The sequence below is a fragment of the Enhydra lutris genome, unplaced genomic scaffold, assembly GCF_002288905.1.
Source record: "Enhydra lutris kenyoni isolate GAN:26980312 unplaced genomic scaffold, ASM228890v2 scaffoldscaffold12, whole genome shotgun sequence".
Taxonomy (NCBI): Eukaryota; Metazoa; Chordata; class Mammalia; order Carnivora; family Mustelidae; genus Enhydra; species Enhydra lutris.
Genome location: NW_019154096.1, coordinates 25,810,117 through 25,826,395, shown reverse-complemented (window position 1 = coordinate 25,826,395; position 16,279 = coordinate 25,810,117). Strand labels below are relative to the sequence as shown.

General features: G+C 56.0%; 1 protein-coding gene across 1 annotated transcript in view; it reads right to left on the bottom strand.

Moving 5' to 3' along the window:
- LOC111144669 (cadherin related 23) overlaps nt 1-16,279 on the bottom strand; it is a 354,437-nt gene that overhangs the window by 64,930 nt on the left and 273,228 nt on the right. Inside the window, exons 32-37 of the mRNA XM_022499070.1 lie at nt 15,122-15,223; nt 14,812-14,814; nt 10,980-11,129; nt 9,630-9,758; nt 8,566-8,694; nt 7,650-7,877 (exon numbers count right to left, since the gene is read on the bottom strand). Coding sequence (XP_022354778.1) covers nt 7,650-7,877; nt 8,566-8,694; nt 9,630-9,758; nt 10,980-11,129; nt 14,812-14,814; nt 15,122-15,223 — 741 coding nt within the window. The remainder of the gene's footprint in view (nt 1-7,649; nt 7,878-8,565; nt 8,695-9,629; nt 9,759-10,979; nt 11,130-14,811; nt 14,815-15,121; nt 15,224-16,279) is intronic.

The following is a 16,279-nucleotide window of genomic DNA, read 5'->3' as shown; positions in this document are numbered from 1 at the left end:
TGCAGCTAGAACCAGGGAGGTCCCCTGGATACACGGCATTGCTTCTGAGCTCCCCGTCAGGCCCGAGGGCATGGGCAGTGTTGGTGTCCTGCTATGCTGGCGCAGGGCCTGGGGGGGTTGGCCTTGAGGAAAGAGTGGGCCTGGGCCTGGAGACTGCATGGACACCTGCAGTGGCCAGGACACCAAAATCCCGGTTCCTGCTCTGTCCCGGGGTTCCTCTTCTATTCCATCTGCTCCCTGGACACTCCGTGCTGGCTGCCATAGAAAGAGGGTGCTGTTCTAACAGCTCTTGGGGGCCCATGGCAGAGATGGGCAGGGTGATACATGCTCAAGGCTGAGCTTGGCTACCCCTAGGATTGAAGGAAAAGCCTACAGACCAGACCCACCTCCCATCCCCCAGCTCAGAAAGAGTGCTCCTGCCCTAGGGGGAGGCTGGTCTGGCCCATCTCTCAGCTTTTGACCTCTAGGCAGATATAGTTTCTGAGAATTTGGCTGTCAGACCCCAAGCCTGCTGCTGATGTGTGGAGGGAGGGAGGAGGCCCCAGAGCAGAAAGCCACCACACTTCCTCCCCAGCTTCCTCCTGCGTGGCCTCGAGATCTTCTTCTCTGGACCCTTACAAGTAAGCACATCACAGCTTCGTGGTTTCCTGTTTTCAGTGAAATTTACTCTGAGCTCCAGGCTCCATCTTTATCCTGGACCACACGCTCCGCCCCCAGGGCCCCTAAGACATCCTCCCTGCTGCTAAGGAGGAGGGGCAGGAGGCCAAGAAGCCCCCTAGACTCACCTGGGGGGTGGAGGTGCCCTGGGATCATCGCACCTGCCTCTCAAGGGGCTGGGAGGGACACTGGGGCCTCTGGAGAGTTGGCCAGGCAGGGTGAGACTGAGGCAGGAGGCCAATGGATCATGGCACTGGCTGAGGCCCTCAGAAGGAAATCTGCTTTGAGGCCCTAAGTTACTGTTAAGAAATAGATCAGGAATTATAAGGGCCATCATTCCTGTAACCTTCTCATGTTCCCATTTAATAAAGACAACCTGCCTTTATTCCCTCCAAGGGAGAGGCCAATGGAGGGGAGTTGATGCTCTGAACACATGTCGTGGGGCCCACAGGGGATGCTGCTGTTCGATCGGGCTGGCCCTGCCTGGGGGGTCAGTGATGAGGGGCACTGGGGTAGGTATGCAGGAATTCGGGGGCTTCTCAAAAGCCCAGCTCTGGGGTCAAGGGGCCAAGGCACTGCTTTCTCCAGTGAGGGCTCTGTCTCAGGAATGCATCGTGGAGAGATGGCCTACAGAGGTCCAGTCACTCTCCATCCCAGCTTGGGCATTGCTTCCTGGAAGGGGCGTTCCTGATTGTCAGCTAGAGCTCCCCAAGGCTGGTCTGACTGTGATTTTTCAGGGAGGTGCAGGAACACAGCAGGAGGTAGAAAGGGACTGGGGTTGCCTGCCAGGACGCCAGGTGCAAAGACCTCTTGAGAAGTAGGCACTCACAGCCCAGCTTGGCGGGTGTCCCAGCCCACAGAGGGCACTGGTCATCTAGCCCTTCCACTGGGTAATCCCTGGGCCTGCTTGGCACGGTTGCCTCTCTTTCCTGTACGGATGCTAGTCTCCCTAACTATTCCAGGAGTTCCAACAGGGTAGTGGGTCCGATAACAGGCTATCCTCTGGACCCAGTCTCAGAGCTGACAGCTGAAGCATAGCCATGGGGCGAGGGTTGAACCAGGATGCGAGGGTCCTGTTCTCTGGACCCCTCCCGGGGCCCCCCTCTGGCTTCCCACCAGCTCTGGTTCTTAGTGGTTCTGTCCGTGCTTGGTGGGATCTCCCAAAGAGCAACGTGATGTCCTGAGCTTGTGCAGGTGGGGGACAGAGGTTTCATTCTGTCTCGCCATTCTGATCTAGTGGTCTTACTTCCTAAAATACATGTTGGGATGGATTCTCAAGTAGCAATGTAGCTTAAGGAGAAAATGCTGACATCAGCTAGCCACGTGCCCTGGGCACCTGATGGAGAAGTGGCAGCTGGTGGGTTATCTCTTGGCCTTTTCTGTTACAATACTGTGTTTTCCAAAACACTTACACGTGTTAACGTTATCACTTTTTGGATTCCCCCTCCCCCACCAGAAAATGCTGGGAGGCTTTACTGTGTTCCATTTTATGCGCAGGAAAACCGAGGCTCCAAACATTTGTGTCCTGTGACAATAAGTGAATGTGGAACTGGGACTAAGACCTGGGTCTTCTGCTTCTCAGGCCTGTGCTCCTTCCTCTTCACTGAACTGAATGGCATCAGAGGCCAAGACTCAGGACCTCCCAGGACCAGGGCCGGAGGTGGGGGTGGGGGCCGGTGAACCTGGGCCCACAAGCCCATGGTTCCATTTCTTTTGCTTCATTCTTGCCACTCCCCTTTCTGCCTGGCATCCCTGAAGCCACAGGACTCCTGGTGAGCACAAGGACCTGTGCCCTAGACTTGCTTACCATGGTGGAGGGGAAGGGAGATGCTCCTAGCTGACCAGAGAGTCCCAGGGTCTCTGGGAGGCCCTGAACAGGTCGCGTGCAGCACATCTGAGCTGCTGCAGAACAGCCCTCAAGATGCAGGGCAAGGGAAGGGTTTGAACGTCACCATGCTGGGCCGGAGAAGCCTGGCTTAACTCGGTGTGCCGCACAGGGAAGGGGCCAGGCTGGGGCTTCCTGAGCTTGAGCCAGCGGAAGCAGGCTTCCTCAACAGCAGCGGGGTCCAAGTTTAATACACAGAAGAGCTCTTGGCCCTAAAGATAGGAGGTCAGCTGCCAAGGGCAATGTCCCCGGTTCACAGATTTTCTCTAGGCTACCGCTGGCAACTCTTGGACCAGCAAGTGGGCAGGGGGTGATTGCTGTCCTTCTCCCTGGACAGGTGACTTCTGCAGGTTCCCACCAGCCTGAGATGCCAGAGCTCATTGGCTGGGATTTGTGTGGCAGGGAGGTCCCCCCGACAGGCCCTCCCCCCATCTTCATCCTCCTGCCAAGGTGCCTCTGTGACTGGGGCTCAGCTCCTGACCTCCCAGTTGCCTTCCGCCCTTCCTCCCCAGGCCCGGCCCTTCCTCTTGCAGAGGCCTCCCTGATGGCCCCTTAGACCCCTCCCCCCAGCCTGGCCTCCCTAGCGGCCTGAAGCTAGCCAGAGAGCAGAAGCCGTACAATGACTTCCCCTGGCTGGGTGGCACACCATTGTGTGACAGGCCTGGGTTGGTCCGGATGCCCCCTGCTACACAGCTGTTCCTAGCTCTGGGTGATACAGGGCTGAGGGCTGGGTGGGGACAAGAATGTACGGTTCTCAGGAAATTGGGGGGAGGGGGCCCAGGGTCAAATGAAAGGATAGGAGGGCTCAGATACAAGATTTCTCTTGGTAGCTGAATCCCAGGCCGCTTGCTAAGAGAACTTCACTCCGGAAGTCACAGACGCAAGTGATGTCTTATCCCGAAAACCTTCCCGGGCTCCTGGCTCCAAGTTCCTGGCACTTCATCACATCACCAAGTGGTAACTCTCTGTTATGTGTCCATCTCCCACTAGTCTGGGGGCTCCTTGAGGACAGGACTGTACCCAACTCATGTCTGACTTCCGAGCCTCTGGCACGGGCCGGGCACGTATTTTGTGTTGAATGAATGAAAGAAAGAATAAAGGAACGAACCTTAACTTGCCCTTGTGAGGTCGGTCCTGTGCCAGCGAGGGCTGGCTTAGACCAGCTGATAACTGCAGGTGGAGACAAGATGGTGAGCAGGTCTGCCGGGCATCTCTGGACTGATACGTGCAGAATGGCGCCCACCCCTAAGACCATGGTGACCTTTCCTGGAGCCTTGGGAAGATGCTCAGGGCTCTGGCTAGTGCAGGAGGGCTCAAAACAACCCTATTCTCGAATAGCCATCCAGTGAAATCTATGCAACAGGAGGGAAGGGACCCCGTCTGGTCACCTCTGGCTTGGTGACCCTCAATTTTGTGCTTGACTCTGGGGGTTCACTGTCTAGAGGGGACAGTCAGATCACTGGAAGCAAATCTTTGTGGGTCAGTGCTCCCTGGAGGCAGATGCCCATCATGGCTGGGCACTGGCGGCTTGTGCCCTATCCTCACCCTGGCTCAGCTGTACTGGGAAGGACTGGAGGGGGCACATGGGAAAGCGGTGCGATCAGCCCTTAGGCAATGTCAGCCCAGAGGCAATGTCACCAGGAGGAAATATAGATCGAGTCACACTCTTGGCTCTGAATGCTGTCACGGGCTCCACAAACCCACCCCTGGTCATTTCTTGCTCTTGGGCCTTTGTTTAGGTGGATCTCTGGGTCCCCGATATGCCTTGTTGTGCTAACGATGACAGAGTGACAAGACAGCCCAGGCATCACCTCCTCCAAGAAGCCTTTCCCAAGCCCTTGTTAGTGCTCCTGAATGCAGGCCCATCCGCATGTTGGCCCCTGAACCTGGAGACCCTCACTGCGTCCCTTCCTCGGCTACCTTCTATGGTGGCAGGGACCACCACTGCTTCCTCCGGGTAGCCCTGGGGCCTGGCACATACTGGGCATTCAGGGAACACGGACTGGCCGCCTAAGCAAAAGAACAAACGAATGAATGAACCGATGCCCTCCAGGGCTCAGTTCTCAACTCTGCTGGTACCGGCAATTCTTCACTGTCACGTGTCTCTTACAGAAGTCAAATACCAGGGATCTTTCCTCTACCTGAAGAAGCCAGAGAAAAAGTTGATAGATTCCTTTTGACCTAAAAAATGTCTCCTATAAATCTTTCCCCAGCTGGCCCTGATGCTGTCCGTCCCTATCACGGTGTAATAGCCCAGGAGCCATATACATATCGTCTTGGTCATGGCCTCAGGGGAGCCCAGGCCTGATCGAGTCATCTGGAAGGTGCTTTCTGGGGTCCGAGCTGGTGATGGACAGAATGAGGAAGGCAGAGAAAGGGAGATTATACCTCTCACCACCCAGTTTCTCGTAGTCATATAGCAGGGAGCCAGGAAGCCTGAGATCAGCTTCAAGGCGGGACCCAAATGTCAGGGACCCACGTGTGAGGAGGCAGAGCTCATGGGTTTCCACTGGACTAGGCTGGGTCTCTGGTGGTGGTGGTTGGGGGCCGGGTGTGGTCAGAGTGTCTGTCAACAGATGAAAACTCTTTCTGGCCACAGGGACCAGTCCCAAGTTCTGTAGGAACTGCTTGAGTAGCGGCCCACCCATTCCTGGTGGTTAAATGTGGCCAGGGTGATTTCACATTTCCCCAATTGTCCTTTCTTCTGAAGACCAAAAGGAAGCCAGATGTCACCTGCAAAACTCAGTGTCTCAGAATGTCCTGGGTCTCACTGACTGCCTCCCCAGGAAACTCCAGGGCTTTGAAGTGTAGGGAAGGGGGGGAGCAGGGGTGAAATCGGTGTGTTTGCTGGCCTAGGTCAGGACAAGAAGCAGCACAGGCTCTCAGTTTCCCACCCCAGATCTGTTCTCTACCCTTCCCTCGTTAACAAGCTCTGCTTTTGTCAGAGGCAGTGATATATCCCACATAATAAGCCCCTTCTGACAATCCTGGCATTTTTTCCAATCTCCTTTGGAGTGAGGGTGCCCATGTGAATCTTTTCTGGCCACAGACATAAGCAGAACCCTGGAAAGTAGTTCTGGCAAAAAATTTGCTTTCTTGATAAAGGGGCAGAAATGGCTTGCATAGTTCTTTGTCTTGTCATTTCCTGCCTTGAATGCTGACGCGACGGCTGGTGCTCTAGCAGCCATCATGCAGCCATGGGGGAAAGCTCGAGAGGCATTAGCTCTGACATCACAGAGCACAAAACCAAGATTTGTAATTCTCTCTAGAATTTTTGTTATGTGAATAAAATGCATCCTGATTTGTTGATGACTCGAGGTAAGTATCTATCACTTGTAGCCAAACACGTCTCTAAGTGCCACTGGGAGATGACCAGGATGATGATTCGCCCTGAAGCTAGGTGCAGGTAGGGAGGGGTTGTCAAAACAGTCCTTCCATGTCACTAAAGTAATGGATAGCCCTACACGTCCCCCCCTCGGGTAGTCATATGTGTCCTGTAAATATGTCTCTGTTTGGCTCACTGGGTGGGGATGGCCGCTCTGGAGCTAAGGATGCCCAGGGTGTGCCCACAGCCAGTCCCATACCCTCGGCATCTCAGAATGTGGTTTCCTGGGATTGGTCAAATTCCACCTTCCTCCCCAGAGACAGTCCAGATAGACAGCCCAGGCCTACTCTGACTCCATAGTCCATAGGGCTGCTGCCAAGATGGAGGGGTCTAACAGAGTCACCCATAGGGGACCAAGGGACAGGGCTGAGGCCTCATTAATGATCAGGTTCCTAGGGTGGACAGAGCACAAAAATGTCCCCAATCCTTTATACCTCCCTGTATCCACACTTAAAAAAATTCATTTGCAACTTGTTCCTCCAAAAGATAGGGTGGAGTTCTCCACACCTTGAACCTGGACTGGCTTTGTGACTTGCTTTGGCCAACAGAATGTGCTAGAAACAACCTCATTCCAGTTCCAAGCCTGGATTCAGGAGGCCCTGCGTGCTCCCACTGTCCCTCCCAGACCCTTGCTAGCTCCGCTTGAACTAGCATGGGCTAGCCTTCTGGAAGAGGAGACACAGGTGGCCCTGTCACCCCAGCCGACAGGTGGATGACCCCCCCAAACCCCAGCCATCTAATGACACACAGCTGCTCCCCCCACAACCCCACATAGGCGGGAGTGCAGCTAAACCAGGTCTAAATCGCCAGTCTGCAGAGTTGGCGCTAAACCAGTGATCGTGTTCATCCCTGCACGTGGTTTGGTTTGCACTGCAGCATTATCGCGGCCACATGCATCTGACACAGTCCTCCTCCTCAGGGTTCTACCGAGCATTTCTGCAGACACGAGCTCACTCAATTCCCCAGACACCACCTAAGAGGAGACATCACCTCCCTTTTCCGGATGACGAGACCATATCCCGAGAGATTCCAACTTGCTGGTGATCGCACAGCCAGCTCACAGCGCTCCTGACTCCAAACTTCCCCTCGATGGGCACATGGCTCCCACCCCGGCCCATCGCCCCGAGACCATCTTACCATCCAGTTCCGCGGGGCGCGCCTCCTTCTCCAACCTTGCAAACCTCCCATGTTGCCTTGGGCGGGGGCTCTGTCCATTCAAGTACCAGACGGGACCAAGAGCATCAGTCCCTTCCGACGTGGACATATTGCAACAGCGTGTCACAGCAAAGTGACAGAGGGGAAAGGGCCAGAGAGCACCTTTCCTGTCTGGCACAGAGTGTGGGTGAATGCACTACTGGCAGGTAGAGTGAGGGTTGGCCAGGCCCCAAGGTGTGGGCTCGCTCTGCACCATCCCATAGAACTGCTGGACCAAACAGGGCTAAACAGAGACTCTGAGTGGTTACAGATACAGGATGACAAGCACATGAGTTCTGCACGTGCAGGTCCTCCACAAACACACGTGGGTCCTCCACAAACACACGCACAGGTCCTCTATAAATACACAGAGACGGACCTTCTAAAGGCACAACAAAGGACTTGTCAAAGATTTAACCACCTCGGACATTCCACTTCCACCCCTCTTGTTGCCCACCCATCCCCTACAGAAGGCGGAGCCGGTCTTTCAAGCACCCTCCCCTCCCTGCAGCTGCCCCCGTGGCTCACCGACAGGGTGGGGGTGCCTTCGTCCTCCACCGTCACCACCAGGTGGTAGAAGCCCCGGTGCTCACGGTCGGGTGGGGCTGGCCGCGTGGAGATCTCACCACTGATCCGGTCCATGCGGAAGGTCATGTCCTCATTGCCCTCAGTGATATAGTAGGACAGCACACTGTTGATCCCGATGTCACGGTCGGTGGCTCTCACCTGGACCACAGCAGTACCCCCGCCCACGTTCTGCGGGGAGAGCAGGAAAAGGGGCTGTTGGTGGTGAGCTTGCTGTGGGCACCCACTATATGCAAGGCTGTGTGACTTCACCGACTCTTCTCGGCAGCCCTGGGAATCAGACAGGATGCTATCCCCATTTACAGATGAGAAAACTGAGGTACAGAGAAAGCATGTCTGCTGGTCACACTGCCTGTCTGTGGTAGAGCCCAGGTCTGACTCTTGGGAGGCTGGTCCGAGACCTGGCCTTTAACCCACTGAGCCACCCAGGTGCCCCGAGACCTGGCCTTTAAACCCCTCTCCTGTCCTGCTTTCGTGGACGTCCAACCTGGCCTGACACGCAGCGATTGTTTTTTTTTTGTTTTTTTTTTTTTTGCTGGGGCAAAAATTTCCCTCAGTGCCTCAGTCTTAAGAATGAGTAGTAAATGCCCTGTCTTGTTTAAGAGCAGCTCTCCAGGGGATAAATCCCATTTCCTGCTTTCTCTCTCCTCTTGTCTCCTCTTCACACTTCCTGCAAAAAGATACTGCATTCCAGGAGCTGGCCTTGGGGCTGGAATTGTGAATGAGCAGGACACGCCCCCACCTGCCGGGTCTGAGAGCCCAGCGGGCCAGGCGGACCCTGACACGGGTGCTTCACGGTCACTCACACCCACTGCCCACCCTGGGCATCCAGCTATCCGGACGCAAGAGCTGCCCTCACCTCGTTCACACTGACATTGTACCCAAAAGGGCTCTCGATCACTGGAAGGTTGTCATTGACATCCAGAATGGTCACCTGTAGGATGTGGTCCTTCTTCCGTGGAGGGGTGCCACGGTCAGACGCTACAACCTGGAGTGGGGAGAGGAGAGAGGAGACTGGATTCAGGGTTAAAGGAAGGGGAAGGACCTGGAATATGGAGTCTGGAAGGGCAGTCTGTCCAGTGGGGAGGACCAGTAGGGCAGAGAGACTCTTGGGTCCATCCCTGCCCCTGTGTGGTCTGCCAGCCCTGGGCTCTCCCCGGAATTTTTTTCTTCCGCCCCATGCTGCAAACAATGCTTGCCCAGTTGTTGTCTGACACGGGGCCATCATTCGGAATCCGGTTCCGGTGTGTCCAGTCCTTACCTTCTGGTCCTACCCTGGACTGTATTCTGGGCTGTGCCAGCCCCTGACCACGACCTGGGCCTGTGACCAGACCCCAGGCTCCTGCTTTTAGTTTCAAATAACTCTGTTCCACGCACTCCTATCTGAACCCTGGCAGATAGAGAAAGCCTCCCCCTAACCTTTTCAGCAATGAACTAGAGTTTTCCCCATAGCCCAGGCCTGTCCCTGGGAGCCCGAATGCTTCCTGGATGCCTGAGGAGCAGCGAAAGTGCTCTCCAGGCTCAGAGCCCTGCAGGAATGCAGCCCCGGGGTCCGCGGAGTCGCAGGGAGCAGGCCAGCCGCAGCAGTTCAGCAATAATGGTGGCTTCCGGGACTCCTCACACTTGTGCTTGTTTCTCACCAAGGCAGAGGCTGGCCAGGGAGGGGTTCTTCTACCCATTGCACAAGAAGGGAAACCAAGGCCCAGGGAGAGTGAACAACTTGCCCAAAGTCATACTGCCTGTGGAAGAGTCAGGGCTCTATCAGCTCTGCCAGGCCTTCTCTCCTGGCTCCTATAACAGGGATAGACACCTCTGCTGCTTCCTGCCCTGGGACCAGGGACATGGGAAGCCGACTGCCAGGCTATGCCAAGCTCTCTCCTGGCAGGTCAACAGAGAACCCTGGGCTCAGGGGGTGTTTCTCACCTTGAGGATGTAGTGGTCTAGCTCTTCTCTGTCCAGAGGCCTGGCCACGAACACTTCACCAATGGAGTAATTGGTGGTGATGATATCAAAGGCCCCAGCGATGTTGCCAGAGGCCAGGGAGAAGACCACCTGTCAGAGAGGGGGAGGGGGACGGGCGAGAAAGTGAGGAGCACAGGCCACAGGTCAGGCTGAGGGTCCCTCCCCTGCCCTCCCAGGCCCTCTGCTCGGTAAAGGCATTTGAAAAGAGAACATTTGATGCAGAGGTGGAAAATGTGTGCCGTAGGCCCACCAAGGCAGCACGGGACCTGTGGCAGGTTCCTGGGGTAAGAGAGGTCAGCTTTACCAGCCTAGGGGCCAGAAGAGTGGGTATGAGTCCCACGGCACAGACGTTTCCCAGGACAGAGGTGGGGAGGCACTGAGACTTCTGGGGGCCCTGGTGGGACATGGGCTGCATCTGGCCCTCACAGCAACGGTCAGGAGATGCTCTTTCCAGTTTGCAGACAGGAGGCTCAGAAACAGGCAACAGTTGGCCAAGGTCACACAGCTTGCAAATGACTAAGAGAACGAAGATTTGAATGCCTGTGCTTCTGATCCGAAAGCTACCGCCCCCCCAAGAGGTGTGCAAGCCATCTTTGCGGGGTGGGGGGAGGGCAGAGGGAGAGGAGAGAGAATCTTAAGCGAGCTCCATCGTCTGTGTGGAGCCCAACTAGGGGCTTGATCTCATGACCTTGAGGTCATGACCTGAGCCAAAATTAAGAGAAGGCTGCTTAACCAACAGAGCCCCACAGGGGACCCTAATCAAGCAAGCCATTTTTAAATGGTGGGAACCTCCTCAAACATGTCACTTGATTCGTAGGACAGATTAAAGCAGCAGGAAGACTAATACAGTCTACCACCCGTCCTCCTTGTGCACTGGGCCTCCAAACCTGGAGTGTGTGTGGAGGGAGCACTTCTTGCTGTGGCACAGGCCCCCCAAAGCTGGGAGGAGGAGAAGCCTGTCCTCTCTGAAACCTGGGGCCACATGGGAAGGCCTGGCACACAGGGCCAAGATGCCCAGAGGTTTGTGGATCAGGTGACAAAGGAGTCAGCAGGAAGGATGAACGCCCTCTGCTCTCAGCTTGCTGTCAGGGGCTGAGCTGGGACCGGCCTTCAGACTCCATGTTCACGTGACCCGGGCAGGGCCAACAGCCTGCACAGCTCTGCCTCCTCTCCTCTCCTTGACGGTGGAGTAGGGTGAGGGCAGGGCCGTGCACCTGGGGCTGGGTGGAGCCTGGCCATCCCTCCTCTAGTGGAGAGGCTACGGGAGCCTCCTTAAGACATGGAAGAGCCAGCATTTTACTTGGCACGCACCTGCCCATTGCTGCCGGCGTCAGGGTCCCGGGCCTTGACGGTGGCCACCTGCTGGCCCACGGGGCAGTCCTCAGGCACGCTGACGGCCGAGTCGGAGGTGAAGTCAAACCGGGGACTGTTGTCGTTCTCATCTAGCACCGTGATGTAGACCTGGGGGTGGGGAAGGCAGCCAGAGACCCACTGCCTCCTTCTGCTTCCTGACTCCAAACACCAGGCTCCCACTGTGGGCGCACAGGGGCCCAGAGCTGAGAGTTCTAGAAAGTCAGCTAGCGTCAGGGCTTGCCTGGGCCGATCAGGACTCGGAGGTGTTGAACACATTTCCCATAGCCGTGGGATGGGGGAGGGCCGCGCCCACTCAAATGCTGGGGCCGGCACAGCAGGGTAGGGGTCCAGGGGGGACTCAGTGGTGGTAGGGCTGAGCGCTGGAAGGCATGGGCCTTGGCTAAAGGGGACAGAGGCTACTCAGCAAAAAAAATTCCCCCGAGGAATGCCAGCTTGGCATTGGCAGAGCTTCCTGTTTTTCAAGAGGAACTCGGAATCCAGATTTTTATGAGGAATTATGTGGTGATTAATAAAAATTAAAGGAAAAACTTATGTGCCAGCTGGTCAAAACACATCTGGCAGCCAGATCTTGCCCAAAGGCCTCTTCACTGGCACATCTGGATTAGAGGGACGGAACCGGGGCTTTGGAACAAGAGGGAGGCCATGAGGTAGCCTGGTGGTCCCAGTGGGGAGGGGGGAGGAATTTCCATGGTCAGATATAAACCGGGAATGTGGAAATTGCATGCAAAGGGCATATTGTTTTGCATTCTGTAGTTTTCAACCCACAGATGGCCAAGAGTGCCCCTTAGGCTCATGGACGCGAAGGTTCAGGTAGGGTGGGAGGGGCTCAGGTTTGGGGAATCCCAGGAGGGGCTTGCTCCCACCGCCCTGCGCCAAGCCAGACCTCATCCTCTCCCTCCCTGAGCCTGGGGTACAAGGGCTCCCAGGCGGCATATACGGGCCTCCATGGAGAGCCTGGGGAACAGCGCTGCCACATAGGAGACCCCTTTCATCCTCCCCCTCCAATCAGGTCTTCCTTCTTCTCCATCCTAGCCATGCCTCCATATTTTTAGGAGCTGTCAGAACCGCAGGACAAGCAGCCCAGGCTTGGCAGCAGGACCAACTCCCCCATTAACTAGCTGTGTGACTTGGGAAAAAATGATTCAACCTCTCTGATTTTCCACTTCCTTAGCTAAAAGTATGGACAAAAACACACACAGCATTGGGATGCCTTGGGGAATGAATGAGCAAACAAAAAGGTCAGGGGTGGTAAAGGTGGTCCCCGTATTGCTTCGTGCCTGGGAGACTGGTATGCTCTGATGCTCCAAGGCTTTGCCCATCCCTCATGATTTTGCTCAGGGAGTTCCGTGATGTCCCAGAGCCCCAAGTCTGCTCATCTGTGAAATGGGCCCAGTAATGCCCACCACGCTATTCTTAGGGCAGAGCCAAACAAGGCCTCTGTGCTCTAATTTCTCCAAACTCTTTCGCTCGGCTCAAGACCTTGTTCAGACTTCCTGGGCTTCGTCCCACCACAGAGCTTTTGCATACGCTATTCCCTCTGCCTTTATGTGCTTCCTTCTTGGCTGGGTAAATGTCTGTGCTTTCTGCAGGTCTCAGCCTGAGTCACTTCCTCAGGGAAACCCTCCTCGATTTCCCAGACGTCTTATTATAGACTTTCTCCTATAGCATACACTGACTGGTGTGATAATTTAATCAACAACCCTCTCCTACTGTATCTTACGTCTGTGAAGGCAGGGGCTATGTCTGATTTCAGTTTCCTGCTGTGCCCCGAGCCCAGCCCAGAGCCAGGCACACAGTAGGTGCTTCCTCTAGGATTACCGCTGTGATGCTGTCTGAGGTGCTCCTGGCAGTAGAGTCAGCCTCAGCGGGCGGGCAGGCGCCAAGATCCAGAGGATTGGATCTGGGTCTGTGTTCCCACCCAGGGCCTCATGGTCCAGATCTTCTTCCCCTGGCCCCAGGGGTGTGAAGGCATTATTCGAGAGCCCGTCCCCGTGTGCCCCTTCCTGCTGCCTCCCCACCCCTCCCAGGGCCCATGGGGGCTGCCTGGGTCAGGGAGGAGTCAGGTGTAGGTGAGCTGTGGTTTGGGGGTTTCGGCCTTGCAGAGGAAATGGTGCTACCTTTAAAAGGCCCCTCGGGCTGCTTCACTCTAGCATCTCCAGCAATGACTGCCTGGTGCCAACAGGGCTGGTGTATTTAGGGCAGTGGGCCCTGGGGCCTGGGGGGAAGCCAGGGCAAAGCAAAAACCCATAAGTCCTGCTTCCTGGAAGAGGGTTTAGCGATTATGGAGATACAGGGCGTGTGCTTAGGGTGCCCCCAGCGGTCTAGGCAGAGGAAGGGGGTTGCCTGATCTACAGACGGGCTCCAGGGGCCTTGGTGGGGAGCAACCTGGCCATCCTGGCTGCTTATCAGCCTCCACCTGGCCTCGGCTCCCCGACTCCCCATCAAAATGAGGGGAGAGCTGCAACTGGGCCCCTTTTACAGATGAGGCTGCCGAGGCCCAATAAGAGGGCCCCATTTAACCTGAGCCTCAGCTCCTCCGGCTGGGGTGGCCGGGAGCCTGAGCTGGAAGGTACAGGACACGGTGGCCGCCTAGTGTCCACCACAGAGGGTTCTGCTCAACGGATGCCCTCTGGGAACACTGGGGGACCGTGGGGAGCTATGCAGCTCATGGCTACTCTTGGCCTCCCTACCCCCAGGCTGGCCCTGTGGATGGAGGGGGCTTTGGGATACAACTAGGTCACAACCAGGGCCACTAGAACTAAGCACCTCTAGCGAGGAGTGGTGCAGAGACCCCCCAAGCAGGTGCCTTGGTCTCTTAGCTTGGACAGTCGGTTGATTTCTGTCCCTCTAGGCTAATGTGATAGGGACCCAGTGGGGAGTGAGAGTGTAGCTATAACCAAGGCTGTGGGTGAGCCGGATGCCCCAAGTGGTCCACAGATGGCCTCAGACCAGACTGGCTGCGGCCCACACTCAAGGCACTGTTAATATTCTGTTAATATCGCTGCAGGATGCCCGCCTGGTAGACCCCTCCCTCTCGGGCCCACCCCCATTTCAACCCCGAGCCTGAGGTCCTCTGCCTGCCTCCCCCACCTCCCCCACGCTCCTAAGAACTTTACCTGACACCTCTGGCTTCAGTGGTCATCCTCCTCCAAATGTCCTGAGCCCGTGGTGTTCCCACCCTAGAGTCCTCGAAGACAGTGATTGACTCTGCCTGTGGCAGCCCTTGCCCAGCACACTCCAGGCCCCGGCACCGCGGGCCCCACTTCCCATGTACCCTAACATAATATGCTCTTTCCCCAAACCCCCAAGAGAGGGCGAGGTCCCCCCTTGCAGGTGCCACTCCCATCATGGGCTCCTTGGGGCCTAGTTTACAAAGGGCTTCTTATCCTCCTGCCAGCTTCAGAGCTGCTGGGATCATCCTCACTTTAGACCCAAGGAAGAGAAGCACAGAGAAGTTGAGCAACTTGCTTGTGTCACACAGCAGAGCTGGGATGAAGCCTCTGTGTTCCTTCCACTGTCCTACCTGCTCCTTGCTAGTGCCCAACCCCTACCCCAGCTCCAGATGCCACTGGCTGGCAGGAAAGGCAGAGCAGGACCTGGGGAACTTGCCCAAGAGGGGCCGGGGCTGGAGTGGTTGTGAAGGGTCTGGGTAGGAACCTGCTGCGGGCCTGTCCATGTGCCTGTCTGCGGGGGAGGCAGGGAGGTGCAGTGCCATACAGGAACAGAGCTGGCACTGGCCCAGGACAGCCCCAGGCTACAGGCCACTCACCTTCTGTAGTCAGAGCCGGCAGGAGGCCAAGGGAGAGAAAAGGCAAGGGTAGGAATGGTTAGCAGTCTGCAGCTCTCCCAGCCACCTCCCAGCTGGGTGTGCTGCCCCCCAACCAGTCTGCAGTCTCATCCCTAGCCCGGGCTGCCCAGGAAGGTGTGGCATTATGGCCATAGCACTGTCCCTAGGTGGCCCAAATCCTCACCCACGGCCTGGCCCGTGTATGGGGTAGCCTGTGAAGATGTATGTTTTGGGGTGCCTTGGGGCGGTGATGGGCTATACCTGTGGGGCTCTCACCCGGGGTCCCACTCACCACGGTGGAGTCCACCTTGGGGCCACCATCATCTGCCACCACCGTCAAGGTGTAGAAGTCACCTTTTTCGCGGTCCACCAGGCCCTTGACTGTGACCACACCCTGCGGGGAGGGGACCAGAGAGGAGAGTGACATCATCATACCCTCGGGGCAGAGGCTGCCCTGCCCCCAAGCAGTCCTGTGCTCCATCCTTGCGAATCCCCAACATCCGGCCCACTTTCCCTTTCCCACCTTCCACTTCACTCCCTCTGCCCGGCAGAACATCTCCCCGGAGCTCTGTCGGCTTAAATCCTACTTCTTTCTCAAATCTCACTCAGATGCCACCTCGTCCGTGTAGGCTGCCTGCTTCCCCAGCCAGGTAAGATCTCTGCCCTTTGGGCCTCCGGCCTCCATTCCTGTATTGTAGCTCTTTTTACGTCCTCCCCTGGGGTGCTCAGATGGATGCACATCCCTGATTATTCCCACTTCTCCTCCTGGTTTACCAACTCTTTGAGGGCTGGGAAGGGTCTCATTCATCTTTGTGATCCCAGTATTCCCTGGGACAAGACCTGTACCCAGCAGTGATTCACACTTTGCCTATTTTCAAAGAAGGGAGTCTGATTAAAGACACAGCAAACCAGAGATGGAGGAGTAAGACCCAGATAGCAGTTAAGAGCCTAGCTGCTGGTTAGCTAAGACTAACTAGCGTGATGAAACAATTTATATTGTTATAAATGAGTTTCCTAACAGCCAAGGTAAAAAGAGAAATGTGATGACTTGCACAGCTCTCATTATCTCATAACAAGGTTACCAGGTTGCCTAGGTATAAACCTTGTCTTACCCCTGAGTATCGGGAGGGATGCCGCACAGGGGTATTTATCTCAAAGACACTCTATGACAAAGAGGACAGCGCTGTGCATACAGAAGGAGCTTGAGAAATGTTGGTTAGGGGGCGCCTGGGTGGCTCAGTGGGTTAAGCCTCTGCCTTCGGCTCAGGTCATGATCTCAGGGTCCTGGGATTGAGGCCCGCATTGGGCTCTCTGCTCAGCGGGGAGCCTGCTTCCCCCGCCCCCTGCCTGCTTCTCTGCCTACTTTTGTGATCTCTCTCTGTCAAATAAATGAATAAAATATATATATAAAAAAAAAGAAATGTTGGTTAGCTTCAAAAGGACTGGGCTT